This window comes from Pelobates fuscus, chromosome 6 (genome assembly GCF_036172605.1).
Source record: "Pelobates fuscus isolate aPelFus1 chromosome 6, aPelFus1.pri, whole genome shotgun sequence".
NCBI lineage: Eukaryota > Metazoa > Chordata > Amphibia > Anura > Pelobatidae > Pelobates > Pelobates fuscus.
The window spans coordinates 200,163,224-200,181,131 of NC_086322.1; the positions used below are offsets into that span (position 1 = coordinate 200,163,224).

The 17,908-nt window shown below is 37.8% G+C and overlaps 1 protein-coding gene across 2 annotated transcripts in view; it reads left to right on the top strand.

Annotated features, from left to right (window-relative positions):
* Positions 1 to 17,908, top strand: part of FAM13A (family with sequence similarity 13 member A) — a 234,200-nt gene that overhangs the window by 206,069 nt on the left and 10,223 nt on the right. For both annotated transcript variants that reach the window (XM_063458640.1, XM_063458639.1), the window contains 8 exons: positions 556 to 739; positions 2,082 to 2,158; positions 3,085 to 3,127; positions 6,755 to 6,902; positions 15,095 to 15,308; positions 15,636 to 15,780; positions 16,923 to 17,004; positions 17,280 to 17,500. In XM_063458640.1, the coding sequence (XP_063314710.1) occupies positions 556 to 739; positions 2,082 to 2,158; positions 3,085 to 3,127; positions 6,755 to 6,902; positions 15,095 to 15,308; positions 15,636 to 15,780; positions 16,923 to 17,004; positions 17,280 to 17,500 (1,114 nt within the window). The remainder of the gene's footprint in view (positions 1 to 555; positions 740 to 2,081; positions 2,159 to 3,084; positions 3,128 to 6,754; positions 6,903 to 15,094; positions 15,309 to 15,635; positions 15,781 to 16,922; positions 17,005 to 17,279; positions 17,501 to 17,908) is intronic.

Sequence of the window (17,908 nt, forward strand, 5' to 3'; positions counted from 1 at the left end):
ACAATCTGTGAGCTTTGAATTTGCTGTTTAGTGGATAAGTGAGTGCGCTGGATCTTTTGTATTGTATAAATTGGCCCCCAGCAGCACCCCATTTATGCATGTTAAGGTGAGTGCAACCCCCTTGGTTTTTTACATATCTCCATCTACTGGACTAATCAACTCTACACTACTTTTTATTTTTTTTTACTAGAGGGCAGAGAATTTTTAAATTTGCTTTGATTTGGTCTTTTTATTACATTTTTTTTTCTTCTAGACTCTATGGAGGCAAAGGGTAAGTACAGATAGCGTCTTCTTAAAGGAAAAAAAGAAGGCAAGCACTTTCATTTTGTTATTTTACTAAATACTAGAAACTGTTTTGTTTTGTATTTCTTCAAAATGTTTTTTTCCTTCATATCTTTTCATACAAGGACTGCGACATCCTTTATTTATTAATCTTGGATTTTATGCAAAAACAAAGTACAAATGTAAACTAGTTTAACATTGCCACCACAAATTCCGCTGTCATACTGACTTCTAAATGAAAAACAAGTTCAGATTTATAATGTATTTTTTCAGGGAGGTAATTGATAAAGAAAACATCCCCTCTGGGTGCACGAGTCTAGAAGATTGTGGTCTGACACAGGACGTGGAAAAGCTGCAGGAAAACTGTTCCGGGTACATTGAGGAGAGAAGTAAACCAAAGAGACAGAAATCAAGCAGTAAGCTTTCTGAGCTCAATGATAACCAGGAGAGTGCACTGGTGAGTCATACTGCTCTAAATGTATCCGCTACACAAACATTGCCCAAGGCCTTAATAGGAGCTCTTCAAAACTTCCATATGCTACTTCCAGAAACAAAAACAAAAAATTGTCTTTTTCTCTAGTTCCTCAAGTTAATACAAATTTGTTTGTTGTTGTTGTTGTTCCTGTAGAGTATAATTGTGGTTTATTTATACATTTATGTATTTTTTTTTTTTATTCTTGTCAGTTTTGCTGAATCTATAAAGATGAATAAATCTTAATACTAAAAAAAAAAAGAAAAAAAAAAGTAACCCATTCAATGGCTAACACGTTCTCTTGTGAGGATCTTGCCTGGCATTGATTTGAAAAATATGAAATATCTGTCTGACGTGTTTGCAGTTTGACAATGCTGCAGATTTTAGGAACCAGTGAGCTTTTTGAAAGACACATTTTTAAAATCTTATTGAGTGGGTTGCAATGTATTGGCCAATTATATTTTTTTTATATAGCACCAACACAGTCTGCAGAGCTGTACAACAGGTAAACAAGACGCACATTTAATTCCAACAAAAAATATATAACACAGAACTAAGTGTATGGCCCTTCCCAAATGAGCTTGCAATCTAATTGAAAACCTTAACATGTGTTTATTTTTGTGCTCATTAAATTATATAAGAGCAAGAAGGATGGAGAACATGAAATATGTACCGGTCAGAAGTAAGCGAGTTGATAAATATGTTCTTTCAGTTAGTTGAGCAGTTTTCTCCTGAAGACTTGGGTCAATAGACTATATAGATACTCCACTGTCGAAACAAAACAAAAAAATCAGTTTAGTGGATGTACCCCCAATGAAATTGTATTGTTTTTTTTTTTTTTTTTTTTCATTGAGGTATATCTAAAAATAGCTTGCAAAAGCTGCAGATCTCTTGTCTGCACACTTTGCAAGCCCTCCTCTTAACCTACTGAAGTGTTAATTTTTATTGAAATACGTACTTTTGGCAAAGTAAATGACTCACACTCTTCAAACCTAATGCACTTCCGCTAGTTAAAGTGCTTTAGGGGTCTGGAGTGTCCTTTTAGATATATTTTTTGCTACCAGACAAATGCAGAGCACCTGTGATGAGTAGATAGAAATGTGTGGGATTTATGATTGGAAATGGGATTCTCCATTCATCATAAAGTATTTGCTGTATGACTGACTGTTCATTTTCTGTTGTGTGTTGGTGCAAAGTCTAGATTAAAATTTGTGTGTGTCATTCTTACTAGCCAAGAAATGTTTGTCTTTATAACAACATATATGAATTCATAATTATAAAAAAAAAAATGTGAACCCTGATACATCTTAATGTTCTCTTGTTGCAGAGCACAGAAAACTTTGTTACATCTTGGAATAAAGACAGACAAGAGTATAGTGGTATGGAAGTATTGTCCGAGGCAAGGTAAATAACAAAGAACAATGCCTATCATTGATAGTTTGCTTGGTTAGCTAGATTACTTGGAAAAAATGTGGCACACTCCAGGTTACAGTCATCTATGATCTAATTTTATTTATTATAGACACAGACAAAACAGCCCTCCTTTGCAGAACACTGTAAATGTCCTTTTAACTTAGTTTGATTTTACCGATTGGATCTGATAGAGGTCAATAATCTGTGTGTAATTAAAATGTTTAGTCAGATACGTAAATCTATTTCTAGTTCAGTACTATAGTAATTGGAAAGATTGGTTACTGGAGCATACCATATCCCAGCCCTGCAAGCGCGTGACTTTTGGAGATTATTTTTCCAAATCAGCTATTTTTAATCAGCATATTGCATTTCGGATTTTAGTTCACAATAATCCATTGTTTAGTGAATGGCATTTAAAGGGACACACGGAGTTCCATAACCGCTATAGCTGAAGATGGTGGATATAGTGCAAGTAGTCTTTGGGTACAGTCTCTTCAGTATTTGTTAAACTTTTTTATGAACATTTCTACAGGAAGCTGGACCCTCCCAGCAACCGAAGCCACACCGTACCTATAGCAGAGGGGGTCAGTCTTTGGGAGCTGGGAGAGTCCTGTTGTTTTTTTAAACTTCTTGACAGTAAAAAATTTAAATAAAAAATGTAAACCAACATTGATATAAGCTGTAGTGGTTATGGTGCTCACAGTGTTCGTTAATTTCAATACAAATTGCAAGGTTTGTTTGAACAGACCTTTCCAATGCCTAACTACATGTGTTTGGCTGTTCACTTTGCAGTAGCACTGAAGAACAGACTAGCTTGCAGAGTTTTAGATGTCCTAGTTTAGCGTGGCACATTTTGGGGGTGTGTTATGCTAAAAGTCTTAGACCAGTCTAACCAGGAATGTGTTTCCTTCCTACAGCAAAGATACTGAAAATGACCGAGAAGGTTTAAGATTACCCCCGGTAAGTTTAAATCGTTATGTATTTTAGTTTTGGAAGTGGCAGATAATGTTGAAATACGTGTGTGTGTTATTACAGGTCCAAGTAGGAAAGCCTAACATTTTTCTTTTCTAGTTGGCAAGTTATTCAAAATCTCTTAGCCGTTTAATTAGACTCCTGTATTTATAAGCTATAGACTACACATTTAAAGGAACACTCCAGTTTGCCTCATGTCCATTGTGGCTTTTTTTTTTTATTTTATATATAAAATTCTCCTTATTAAAAACACCTGGTTACCAATGAGACAGCCAGGAACATTTCCTAGGTTCTAGCTTTAGTTCAAAGCAGAAGCAGCGTCATTTTATTGTGAGAAGCATCTGATTTGGACGCTAGTCGTCCGCAAAGAAGACTTCTCAAGAGGTAGAGCTGTAGCAAATAGACTCTCCTTGTGCTGGAATACACGAGTTTGCTTTGGTTTTGAACCCTTTAAGTGATTTAACCCCTTAAGGACCAAACTTCTGGAATAAAAGGGAGTCATGACATGTCACACATGTCATGTGTCCTTAAGGGGTTAAAGGAGGGAGGGATTAATTGGCATTGTCTTATAAATGTGTTTTTTTTTTTTATTCCTTGTGAAACTACAAAACAGAAATGGCCTTCTCCAGAACCTTAAATACTTATGAATCTTGAATAAACTGCTTTGTTGATGAAGAGGGAGATTTTGGTAAAGCGCTTCAACACTGAAGTCACCAAAATCTTATTATCAGGCTTTAGGAGGTCATGGAAATGTGAAATTCCTGTGTTTTTGATTGTGGGATATTTTGTGCATGTGCATTCCTTTGGCCTGGTAATCCTGTTGCTGGGTGTGCTTAGAGTCCATAGCTCTTTCGACAAGCTGTGAAAGGGACAGAGTGTGTAATTTTCAAAAAGACAAACATTATGCAAAGATGTTTTTTGCATAAACATCCTTGATTTTTTTGTTTTTTTTCCAAAATCTGGTTTGCTAAGAACATTTTAACCATACCAGTATCCATTCTTGATTTCTGTTTTCAAGGTTTGCATGTGTGTAAAAAAAAATAATGATATTCTGTATAGGAAATATTACTGCACTTCACTGCCCCAAAAAGTTAATCACGATTTAGTAGATATACCCTCCCACCCCCCTTAAAAAAAATTGTGTGCATTTCTTTGTTTTGGGGTTTTCCCCTATTGGGGGTATATCTAACTGCTTATAAAAGCTGCAGATCTCACGCCTGCAGTTTTTGCTAGCCCTTCCTTTTACCCCAGCCCAGACTTTCTGTGGCTGTCCAATCACAGACTTCCCAGTACAACTCACTGAGAAGCCTTTGAAAGGCAGATGCTCTGGGCAATTGTCTGAGTTTAGCTTCACTAAACTAATGAAACCAGGAAGTAACAGGACTGGCTGTCTTACAGAGAGTATAACCAGATTAATTTATAAAGGTGCCAATTTCTGTTGAAATCAATGGCAAGCTAAATTGCTTTATGTTTGTGGAATGTCTTCAAAATAACAGTGTGGACTAACTTTAAAAGAGGTGTGGGAAAATGCAAAGTCCTCACAGAGTGTGTCCTTTTAAGAATCTACAGTGTGTAGTATAGAATTGGAGAAAACAAAAAACTTGCTGTACAAAGTCATTTGTCAGCACGATAAGCCCAGGAATGCTTTTGGAATAATTATTTACCAGTTGTGCATAATACATATTGCTAGCATATGAGTATTTTAAAAACCTGTAGTAGAATTGTCCCTCAGTAGAAAAGAGAGAAACCTAATTCTTTGATAAATTTTCATTATGTCTTCATACTAATGCATTAAACAAAAAATAATAGGATAAAGTTGAAAGGTTTAGTCCACAGCCTGTCTCACCCTTCATGTTATCGTAATGTTTATGTCCATCATAGTGGGCTTGTAATTCGGGACACAAGCACATACCAACCTATGCACTTTTTCTCTGCACACAGTGTCTGTATAACTATTCAAATTTGCAGAACATTGCTGCAGAAATAACCACAACTCCTGACTCCGATATCATAGAAGGAAGCTTTTGCATCCCCCTACTTATCCTGGATTTGAAGCATGTCAAGCAAGTTTGCACACACCATAGAACAAGTCCCCATCGCCTAGAACAGGTTGCTTCATAGCTTCGCTGCAAGAGCAGGAACTGTGGTCACATCTGTAGCTCCACTCACAAAACTGAATCAAACTATTAGTAAGCAAGCTGCTTGGGCAGCAGGTCAATTCACCTTCTCTACGTTGCAGGCATTTATGGGGTTATGTTTAGCTCTCCCTTAAGTCAACTGGAAGACTAAGACTGACTCGTAGGTGCCGGCCCATCCCTGGTTTTGGTGGGAGCTCATTATGGGAAATTCTAAAACCTCCAAGGAAATTGTATTTTTAAGATGAGCATTTTTATTTACTTTGCATTTTAATGCATTCAAAATATAGGTAATCTTCAGCCTGGAGTTTCCTTTTCAGGTCATAGGAACGAAAGTAAATCTGGCAGGAGCAGCCTTTCACAATAATCCCAGCATGACGTAGGGAGCATACATTAAACCATACTGTTTAATAGGTTGTCCCTCCCCCTCTCCCCTTCTCCCCTGTTCCTACAAACATGCATGCATTCTCAAAAATATTCTGTATATTGCCAAATATTTTCCCTTTTTACGGTGGGGTTAATTCAGGGGTCTGGTTGTGTATTTCAAATATTCTGTGAGTGGCTGAATATAGCTCCTTTAGTGGGTTAATTACATTTAATGGTTCTGGGAAAAACAAGATTTAAGTCTACACAGCCCAGGGAGCTTCCAGTCATGTGACCCTCCTTGTCTGTATCTCCCTTGCTGTTCCGTGTACTATCTCAGGGATATTGGCGCTCGATCAAGACTTGTATTGTTTCCAGCTGAGTTGCCAGACCCTAGTGCTAGCTACATTCAGTCTGTGCTGCCGCAGTACCCAATGCTCCCCTATAAATAGCACAACCGCGCCCCCTTGTCACATCCCCTGATAGAAAAATCACAGGACATGGGAAGACTCTGCACCCAGGATATCTTAACTTGGCACATATTAGCATGGCAAGCCGTTAGGACTTTCACTCTATCTACATGCCTGAGGGAGACAAGTGAAAATTGTGTTGCTTCATCAGCCTTAGCAACAGCAAGAGCTTCATTATATGTTTTTTTTTTTTTTTTTTTGTCTTGTCATCCTGCTGTCAACAGAAGGGAGTGGTAAATTCTGAAAGGCTGATCAGAGTTATGAGCAAGATGATATATTCATGCTGCTTTAATAAGCAAATCTTGTAAAAGGAACAAGGATTATTTAGAGAAAAAAAAAATAAGAAGCCTAACAACCAAGGAAAGTTCAGGGCACACACAGGGTTGTTTGTTATGTTGCACAGGCGGGTCTTTTGACCAATTTGCATGCTCGGATCAGAGCACACAGAAGCTGGAGTTCAGGCAAAGACAGTGAGCTTGAGTTGGGGATTGTGTCCAGCCGTCTTCTCTGCTGTATGTACTAATTTCTATTGCTACAGTTAGATCTTAATATTTTTTAGATTTTTTTTAAATCTTTTTGTTTTTCTTGCCATAACAATAAAGTATTTTTCTTTTTTTTTTATATATATATTTTTTTTCTTTCTTCAGACTGTAAAAATGAAGATTCAAGAACACCCGAGCACCTCTGAACCAAAACAGCAGAGAAACCTTGAAGTTGCTGCTAGTGAGGATGGCTTTGTACCCGAAGTACCCCGCCTAGACCTCACCTCACTTTGTAATGATAGCAATTGGGAAGGTAAGGAACAGATACTTTGTGTTAATTGTTTTGTCACTTTTTACACAATCTATTTGTACAGCTGTATTTTGTAATCAAAAAGACTCCAAATCTGTATGTAGAAGGCTTTCTGATGGGGACTACCTTTGACTTTAATAACTACAGTAAAGTATAATCTAAACGGATGTTGCAGAATAGTTAACAGTTAATTATTCGTTAATAGTTAAATTGTATCCATTTGTGTTTGTTGCAAGTAATCCCTGTAATTCATGATGAGTCTGTTATCTTATGGTCCTACTAGTAGCTGCTTCCGCAGCAATTTTTATATTGTATTCAACATCTAGGTCAAGAATGACCGCTGTAAATCTAGTAGATAATCCTGCATAAACATTGACAAGCTAATGCTCCTATAGTAACAGGCAGCTTCCGTTTCATGATGTGATAATACTAACCTGCCCCACTCAATCAGTATTTCATGGCTGTGCACGTCACTCATTTTTCCGCTCACCAGACTTGATTTATGAGCAGTGCCATTTAAATTGTCTGACAGTTCATTACTGGCTTTATATTGATTACCATTTTACAGTTGCATTCTAGTTGAACACCTAGCAGTGTGACAAATTCCTCTTTACAGCCCCAAAGAAACTACAAAACCAGAATTGAAGCAGATTCAATTAGGATTTTATTCATGAAAATTGCACTGGGGTGTGTTTATTGTTTATCTAAAAATATTTAAAAACCTTAAGTAAATTAGACAGCACGGTCATTATAATGTATTTTCAAACCCTTTAACTCCTGTCCTGCCCAATTATGTTTTAACCATTCTGGCATTACGATTGCATTAACGGGCAACTGACCATTACAGAATGTTTGCACAACCAATTAGATAACTAGAATTTGCTACAACTTGTGCATTAAAAAAAAAAAAAAAGTTACAAATCAGTTTTATATCATATGCCAAACTTTTATTGCACATCCCGGCATACAGTGCAAATTACTTTGACAGAAAGCTTGTTATATGTGGTATCTGAGTGCATTCCTGTGTTTGGCACTTCCTGAGAGTGCTTGGATCATGAGAAAATTGACCTTCACTAACCATTTGGGTGCGTAACAGCGTGAAAGGAGAACACTTTCAGAAATAAGGGGACACTATGCACAAAATCATAAGTAGTGGCTCTGATGCTCAGTCTGTCAATTGCAAATACTGCCTTTTATGAGGAAATGCAATATATACATTGAGCTATAAGGGCACATATAGTGGCTGTCACTAGAGAGCCACTAGTGCAACTTTCTTTTGTGGTCCTGCTCTGAATGAAGACATTGCAAGGCTCCTCATTGCTGATTAGTGCTTTGCTGCACATGCATGGTAATCACCCCAATGCTTCCTATGGAGGAGCATTAGCTTGGCTGAGATTATTGTCATTGATAATCTGTCAGGCAAGGAGTGGAGGACAGATTGAGGGATAGAAGGTAAATAAAACCTATTGTACTATTGGGATGGAGGGGGTGGATTTAACTAGGCAGAGTACATGTTCGAAATAACCGGTTTGAGTGCTCATTTTAATGAGGTCACAGAAAATCTCCAGTGAAAGAAATAGCTTCTAAACTATTGATCTGCTAGCACGTTTTTAAAGGTGAAACTTGATATTCTATAAAACATCAAACGGGTTAATCACTTCCGTCTAAATGGCCCCATGCCGAAGAAACCATTCAGTGCATTATCAGGGCACTGTTCAAAGTATGTAACATAAGTATGTGCAGATTCTGCAGAGCAGACTCCAAATGAACCTGAATTTACACCGCATTCCATGCCGGACCAAAAGCTGCCTGATGGCTGAAACCTGATCCAGAATGATAAGGTGGCCTCCACATTAAAAAAGACTATGGGATCAATATGATCCCTATATTCGGATAAGGGAGTATGACACTTCCATTAAGCCCCCCGACTGGCAGTGGAGGCTTGTCTCCTAAAACGATGAACAGCCAGTAGCTGCTCAATGAAATTAAACGCTAGCAACAGGGCAGCTATTACTGCCTATTCGCTAGAATGGCCTAAGGATGAATAACCCTCATGCCATTGAGAGTTCTTAACTATTCACCCATTGCTACAAGCAGTTGGCAAATTGCTCTTCAAATTGTTTACTTGCCCTAAAAGCAAGTTAACAATATTTATTTAGATATGCATAATGCAGGATGCATTTGGTCCCTATGCAGTTTAAAATCAGTGCCTTGTACATATTCCAAATGTTATAGTTTGTACAGGGTTCAGGTGTGAAAAAAAAACTTTGTTGTACGAGCGTTGTCCTTCAGCTATTATTTGAGAAATGTCATTGCACCTTGTAGCCAAAACATGTTGATAAATCTATCTAAATAGAATGAAGTTAAATGGCATGTAGTTCTATACTGTAGTGTGGCATACTAAATCAGAAACAATGTGATGAGCATTAAATATGGTATGTTTCACTCACCTTAATTGCTCCGTGCCTACAAAGTTATTTTTAATTTTTTTATTTTTTTAATCTCATTGGGTGTATTGTTTGTATTCAAGGCATCTTTAGAATTACCATGTAATGCCAAATTCTAGGTTGTTAATACAGCGTGCTTACAGTCCCTTGTTTTTAATGTTCGTGAACTAGTTTGTTTACAAAATGGTGCTTATTGAAACTCAAAACTTAATTGAGGTAATGTAATATAATTTGAGCACATTTGTGGATGCTGTCTTTAAAGGGCCACTATAGTGGTCAGCTCAATGAAGTGGTCTGGGTGCCAGGTCCCCCCGGTTTTAACCCTGCAGCTGTAAACATAGTAGTTTCAGAGATACTGCTATGTTTACATTGCAGGGTTAATCCAGCCTCTAGTGGCTGTCTTCCTGAGAGGCGCTTCCCCGATACTTAATGCGAAAATCGCATTGAGCACGCAGAACGTCCATAGGAAAGCATTAAGAAATGCTTTCCTATGGGCGTTTTTAATGTGCGCGTTCGGCTCTGGCCGCGCATGCGCATTCGGCTCCACTCGAAAGATGATTTTGGGAGGGGAGAGAGAGGTCACCAGCGCCGAGGAAGCCCTGCGCTTGATACAGGTATTTTAACCCCTTCAGCCCAGCGGGTGGGGGGCCCTGAGGGTGGGGGTGGACCTTTTCCTGACACTATAGTGGTCCTTTAAGACGGCATGCAAGGAAGAAAGAGCTCCTAGACTTATTACTCTTTAGTGAGATGAACTGGTCGGTTTGTAGGGACGTTATCTAGAAATTGTACATTGATTGCTGTTAGACTGTATACCACTGACCTGCCTTGTTAATTCAAAACCCTCTTATTTTAATAAATTACACAATTCACAATACACACTATTTAAATTGTTGAATCTTACACCCCAGCAAGACTGTAAAGACCCATCCTTTACAATCCCTATTCTGTTTGTAGGGCAACTGCTACAATGAAAAATGCATAGAAATGTAAATTTACTGCACAAAATGAACAGATGGTTTTTTTCGACATCTGCTAGATTCTATATTTTTTGGTTAGAATTGTTAAAGATAAATAAAAAAAAAAAAAAACATTTTGCAAGCCATAAGGTTGAGTCACAAATCTCACTTCAGTATCTTCCTACATTTGAAGAGTTAAAAGAGCATCTGGTATCCTTCTACCAGTAGATATGACTTTGCCTAGCAGACATAAGTAAAGGTCCCATTTATTAAATTTTGTACCAAGCAGTATACAATTTTTCTTTTAGTACATACACTGCTGTACCAAAATGGATTTGTGTTTTTAAGGCAAGGTCTCTGTTCAGAGTTATGGGTCTGCTTTAGGAAATTTCCAGGCATGCACAGATTAGCTCTGCATGCTTGTTTTAATTGTTTTCTTCATCACTGTGCCATTGGTTACCATAGTAACCAAGGACTCTGGGGAGATGTGTTTTTAACCTCCCAGACACTGTTCTTCTATTCATACTCCGCTAAACACGAATCAAGTTTAAAACTTTGTTGATTCTTAAAACTCAAGTTGAGATACAAATCAATGTTTTTATTATGAATGGAGTGGTTAACCCTGCAATACAAAAAATGGCAACATGTTAAAGGAGCACAATAGGGTCAGGAACACAAACATGTATTCCTGACCCTATAGATTATAGTTAAAACCACCATCTAGCCCTCCCCCCTGGTCCCCTCATGCCTCCCTAAATATAGTAAAATCTTACCTGTGTTCAAGTCTGCAACTGCATACATGTCCCTGTTTCCTTTAGACCTGCCTGCTGTCATCAACAGAAGTGGTAGCCTGATCCAATCACAATGCTTCACCATTGGATTGGCTGAGACTGACAAAGATGCAGATCAGGGGCAGAGCCAGCACAATTCAAACAGAGCCCTGGCCAATCAGCATCTCCTCATAGAGATTCAATCATGAAGTTATCACTAGGCTGTAATGTAAACACTGCATTTTCTCTGAAAAGGCAGTGTTTACCGCAAAAAGCCTGAAGGTAATGATTCTACTCACCAGAGCAAATTCAATAAGCTGTAGTTGTTCTGGTAACTATAGTGTCCCTTTAAATGTGATCTAAAACTAGTGTGCTTTTAGAGAATAGTAGCAATATTTCATGCACTTTGATTTCCTGAACTTGTAGCATTTCTTTTAGAGGTAACAATAATACCAAATGGAGGTCACTTTGAGATTTGCCCTGTTTGCCATCTATTCTTCACTGCATCATTATTTTTATATATATATATATATATATATATATATATATATATAATTTTTTTTTATAAGTAAAACAGTTGAATACAGATAATGTATTTAAAGTAATAAAAAAAAAAAAAAAAAGAATTTTGTATGCCATCATTATCACATATTGGGGTTTAAGTATTTTTCAGCTTGTTTAACATTGCTGCCTAGTGGAAAGGAAAGGTTAATTTTAGAAAATTAAATGCTTTACTATTTTAGAATGCCTGTTTGTAGGAAGCTTATAAAGATTACATTTCCATCTCGTTGGTCTCATACGTGGTAATCAGAATTTCTCATTAAGTTGATGCTTTGTAGTGCATTTTCAGTGTTCATTAGAAGCAGTGTAGTTTCCTGCTTTAAAATGTTTCCTATATGTAATGTCACGTCACAGCTGTGATTGTTGCTGTTGTTATGCCATGCTACTCTGTGATTGGCAGATTTTAGTTACACCAACCAGCATTTTTAATAATTCGCTTGAGCTCCCATTAACACAAAGGCAACCCACTAAATCACTTTCATGGTTTACTTTCTTCTTTCTATTAGAACGTTGCATTCTTTTGTATTTTTAATATCAAGGCCACCTACCAAAGCACATTTCCAATCTAATCTTGCCTATCCTGTTCTTTACCTATACTATATATGACTGTTGCGGTACAAAAATGTATTGTACAGAATGAAAATTTACCTAACCACTCAGGGTTTTAACAAGCATTCATTTTGTTTTAGGTTATTCCCTTGCCTTGTGTTTTTTTGTTTGTTTTTTTTAATTTAAAAATATAATCAAATAGTATTCATTCCATGTTATATTACGTATATAAGCCAAAGTGTCAGAGCTGGAAGAGAATCCGAGCCCAAATATTTAGCTTCCCACCACTTGTTTAGTGAGCAATCCCTTACTGTTCCTGTATCCTTCCTTGCCTGTAGACATCTTTCAGCGTGTTGTACTTTAACAAGATTATACTTTGTTTCTATTAATTAATAATTTTTTTTTAGCAAGACAAGTAGTCTCGATCTCCACTTACCTGTAGACTATTTCCGTCCTCTTGACCTTGCCTCTAAAGGCTCATTCAGTACCTTTACAGATTAAATTAAAAAATCTGGAGATCTATTATTGTATACACATGGGCTCTGTATTTTTGCACTTATCCAGGAGATAAAGTGGAAGTGAGATAGGCTGGTCCCTATTAAAGGGACACTCCAATGCCCAAATACAAAATAAATAAAATCACTATTTAGTAGATATACCACAAATGAAACCTTGTATGCATTTAATTATGTATTTTGTTTCATACCGAAAACATTTTGCAGTTGTTGTCTGTTGTCTATGCAAGCTCTTCCCTTCTAACCCCACCCAGACTTTCTGTGACTGTCCAAACAGACTTCCCAATGCAGCTCAATGAGAGGTCTTTGTAAGTTAGGTGCTCTGGGCAATTGCTGCCTCTTAAGGTCATCTACATTGAGCTAACCAAACCAGGAAGTAACATTATCTGTTGTCTGCCTGAATGCCAAGGGGGTGTAACCAAGTTAATTTATAAAAGTGTCAATTTCTATTGAAATCTGCACTCTTTGCAAAATGAAAAAAAGAGGAGACACACTTCACACAGTTATTTAGGGGTCTAAACGTGACCCTTTAATCTTACACTAAACATTTCATGTTACATATCAGATGTAGATAGCAAGACAGTAATTTAATAATAACCTAATGCAGTCTTGAAGCAGAGGTGGTTCTCTTATTAGGCGGTTTAGGCGGCTGCTGTCTGGGGCCTATCAGCCGCCTAAACCGCCTGAGGGAAGACTGTGTTGGGTCCTCTGTCAGTGATTAAGGATCCGACACCAGGAGGGGGCCTAGCGGCTTGCCCAATATTCAGCCGGATGCAAGGCCCCTCCTGTCTGCCCGGCCAGCCATTGCAGACACCGGTCTGCAGCTCCGCAGTGAGCAGAGCTGCACACCATGTATCTCTCGAGAACTGGCCAATCAGAGCATTGCCGCGGGTTACCACGCAACGCTCTGACTGGTCTTGCTAGAGACAGGCTCTGCGGAGCTGGAGACTGGATGTAATGGCCACTGGACCACCAGGAAATAGATAAAGGTATGTAGTCACATCCCTCTCCCCCCGCACACCGTCACCCTCCTTCCCTCTCACCGTCACACAGTCGCTCCCTCTCACCCCCCTCACACTGTCAGCCTCTTCATGCATCCACACTCACATTAACCACTCCTAATCCTGTTAATCGCACCCCCTCCAAACTCACCTGCCCTCACTCTGCCACACTAACCCTGTCACATTAACTCCCCTTAATCCTGTCACACTCGTTCCTCCTACCATGCCACAATTGCCCTGACACACTTACCTACACTTACCCTGTCATACTCCCTGTCCTTCATTCTCCTGTCCTTCATTAAAGTTCAGTGATTTCTTCTAGAAAACATTTAACGTTTGTTCTGTCCTGAGATCCTTTATTTTTCATAGCACTGTACTCCTTGGGAAAAACCTGTGTTTTTGTTTTTTTCTTTTATTCACTGCGCTTCAAGACCTGATATACAGAGCTTGGCAACTACAGATATTGTGGCTTTATGTGCCATTGGTAAATTTCTCAAAGCTTTGTCATTTTTAGAAGTCTAGCCTGCCATATCCTCGGCCCCATAACCTGAGATTTCATGTATTTACAGTCAATCTTGTCTGCGTTCTAACCTCTAAATTTAGCAACTTAAAATTTGAATATCAATGTTCTGGATACAGCAGAGTGGGCGGATTTTTCTATCTCTGCTATTTTTGCCCAACCGTTGACAATCAGAATTGTAATTCCAATTTAGTGAATAAATGTGTTTGATGTGGCAGTGCTAAAATCTTTGACACGCAAGCATCACCAGTGGTATGGTTAAACAGATTAGAGAAGTTCATGCTCATTATCTTTTGGGTATGAAATTAATGTTTTCCACTCCTATCACTTTAACAGTAGAAAGAATTCCTTAAAAGGGATATTCACACCTACACAACATGTGCTTCAATAGAAGCACATGCTGTGTGGAGATGTATTAAGAAAAGAAAGAAAGCTTTTAATTTTACATTGCATGTTTCTATGTAAGTGGGTTAGCTCTGAATCCGGGCGGTAATGAATGATTGAATTGTTATTTGCAGTGTGGGTCTTTCTAACTTTAACCAAAAGGATTTACAATTTTTTTTTATTCAACATGTATGCATATGCCAAACTTAAAACCACAAAAACTGTTCAAGACACAACAGCCCTGAAATACGGTTTCCACTAATTTCTCCAGTTTTACATCATTTACATATGTAACATCACATATTTAAATTGTACATCATGCACCACTCTGTGTGTTTACAAAGTGTGTTCCGGGCTCAAATCACTTTTCCCAATTTCCAAGAGATACTGAATGCAACACTGCCAAGAACATGTCTGTTATCAAGTGTTCATAATAATAAAAAATATAAAAATATATATATATATTTTTTAATGTGTTTTTCTTTGCTCCAGAACCAGTCCCTGCACTAAACTCGTGGGAAAGAGATGGCACAGACCCCGATGAGGCACGTCTGTCTCCCCAGGCAGGGCGTCTTATCCGTCAACTTCTTGAAGCAGACAGTGACCCTATGTTGTCACCTCGGTTTTACGCCTACGGCCATAGTCAGCAATACCTGGATGACCCAGAAGTTCCCCCTTCTCCTCCCAACTCCCATTCCTTCATAAGGTACTGCTCGTTAAGGGAGTCTTAATGATTATGCAGGACAGTACGTTTTCCTATTAGGTCTTACAATATGAAAAGTGGAATCTACCTCTATAATGTGCTGGACTTGTATACTTAATGTTTGTGTATTAAAGGACATAGTCTGTTGTTAGGTTTCTTTCCTGTAAGCAAATATTTTTTTATTTTTTATTTGTGGGTTGTTTTGTTTTTTGTTTTTTAAGTGAAGCTTATTTTGATAAATTATCTGTTGTACAATCATAAAGCTGAATTAGTTTACCAACATTGGGAAGCATTTCCAAACTGAATGCTTCTTATCTCTGCTCCTTCCAGCCGGAGACGCAGTTCTTCGTTGGGCTCACACGAAGATGATCGAGATGAAGACCTGACCCCTGTACAACTCACTCGCAAAATCCAGAGCCTCAAGAAGAAAATTCGCAAGTTTGAAGAAAGGTTTGAAGAAGATAGAAAATACAGGGTACATTTATTAGTATTTAGACTGTATTACTAGTGTTGTTTGTTTGTTGGTTCATATGACAATTGCTTCAGTGCACATATTTATGTTTAGTTGACAAACAAGTTGTATAAGTGACATTGGAATGGATATAATGGCATAAAAAAACTCAAGTATTTGTTTCTTGCATTCGTGCAGTAATATGGCCCACCTTGGTCTTATTAAATATATGGTCTTACCATATAACTTTAGTGACATATGGCTGTTAAGTTGGGAATTGTCTGCAGTAGTTGAGCCCGTAGACCAATAAAGAGACCAGCACAGTTTTAGAATTGGTTGCATTGCATGTTTTAAAGATAACGTTATGCAAATCCATAAGCAGTCTTGTCCATTTGGACTAATTCTTCAGTTAGTGTCATTGGTATAAAGACACAGAAAATATACCAGTTTGCAGGGTTCCGCACAAAGAGGTTTGTTTGTTCACCAAATATCTTATCTTTGACTAGAGCAGCTTTATAGAAAATACAGGGAAAGTAAAAAAAAAAAAAAGTCCTTCCATTTAGAACAAATTCACTCGTTCAACATTTCAGCATTTACTGGATGTACTGCCTTTTTACAAATTATACCAGTGTTTTGTACATTTTTTTCCCCCCCCAAGATTTCTCAAACCTGTTATTTACCTTAAGCATTATTTTGTCTATTGTTGGTACAAAGCAAAATAAAGCTCACAGCAGTGAGCTAAACCTGTGATCTAAACTTAGAATGATTTAAAAAATGATTTCACCATTTAGACAGACTTGCCTGTGGATTTTTCATCAGAGATGGGTTGCAGTACTCCTACATAGACCTATTAAGCACCAACATTTTAGTTATTGATAAACCTACGCACTCTGTACTCTATTCATTCTCACCTTACTTTTTAAGGCTGAGTTTTACTTATTCTTTGTCTAATGCATTATGTAGAGCAGAGGTAAATATTCTTCGGCACTCCAAATGATATGGACTACATCTCCCCTGGGCTTTGCTACAAAATATGGAGTGCTAATTTACATTTTAAGTTCTTGCATTTGCTGGAAGTGCTAATGTTTATGTAGCATTTGAAGTAAACTTACACCAGAACAATATGATTTATATATTGTAATTTTTGTTTTCTATAATTATTGCAGCCTTCCCACCGTGACAAGGCAACCAATCCAGAGGTTCTAAAATGGATGAATGAATTGGCAAAATTTAGAAAACAGCTAAAAGGTATTGTGAGATTTATTTATTTGTGTTGACAGTTATATTGTTTGTGCTTTCACATTATCCCTGGGTATTTATTTGCATGTTTTACTGTTGTTTGTACATAATAAGGCCTCACAGCCGAAACATTGTATCTTTATTTTGTCCAATAAACCATAATAACATAAATGTGATTCTTCACCCTGTACTGTGAAGCCTGTGGCTTTTTACTTTTAGTTATGTTGTCTGTTATCTGTTGTAAGTTTGAATCAGCTTTTACAACCTGACTCTCTACCTCACAGAGTCCAAAATAAAGATCTCCGAAGAAGACCTGGTTCCTCAGATGCGTCAAAGAAGCAACACCCTTCCTAAAAGCTTTGGCTCTCAGTTGGAGAGAGAGGAGGAAAGGAAGCCAGAGGTTGCAGAAAAAGTAGCCAAGCCCTCAATCGAAATGACAATGGAGTCAATTCAGAAAAAGCTTAATGAGAAGAGGATGGAGGTGGACCGACCAGAGGATATTAAAGTAAGCATGCATCCATTTTGGTGCAGCAAACCAGTAATGTGAAAAATGTTTTCTAACTTTGGTTCAGCCTGTCGTAAGGTTGCTTATTACATAAAAATGATACCACTTCTGAATCCGTATTGTCTTTTTAAACATACCCAGTATGTTCGTAATCTGTCTGTGATCCTTCATTTCTGACCTATTGGATGCATACAGATTCCTATGTGGAAACTTTTTTTATTTGACCATTCATCTTCTCTGTAACCTAACATTACAAAAAGGAAGAACAATGCTTTGCTTAATGTGCTTTACCCAACAACTGATGCATGCATGCGTGTGTAAGAGCTGAAATAATTTGTTACTGTGATTCTAACGTTCACCAAATGCCGGTAGAGTGTGTGTCATGTTACGTGTTACTCACCTGCATGT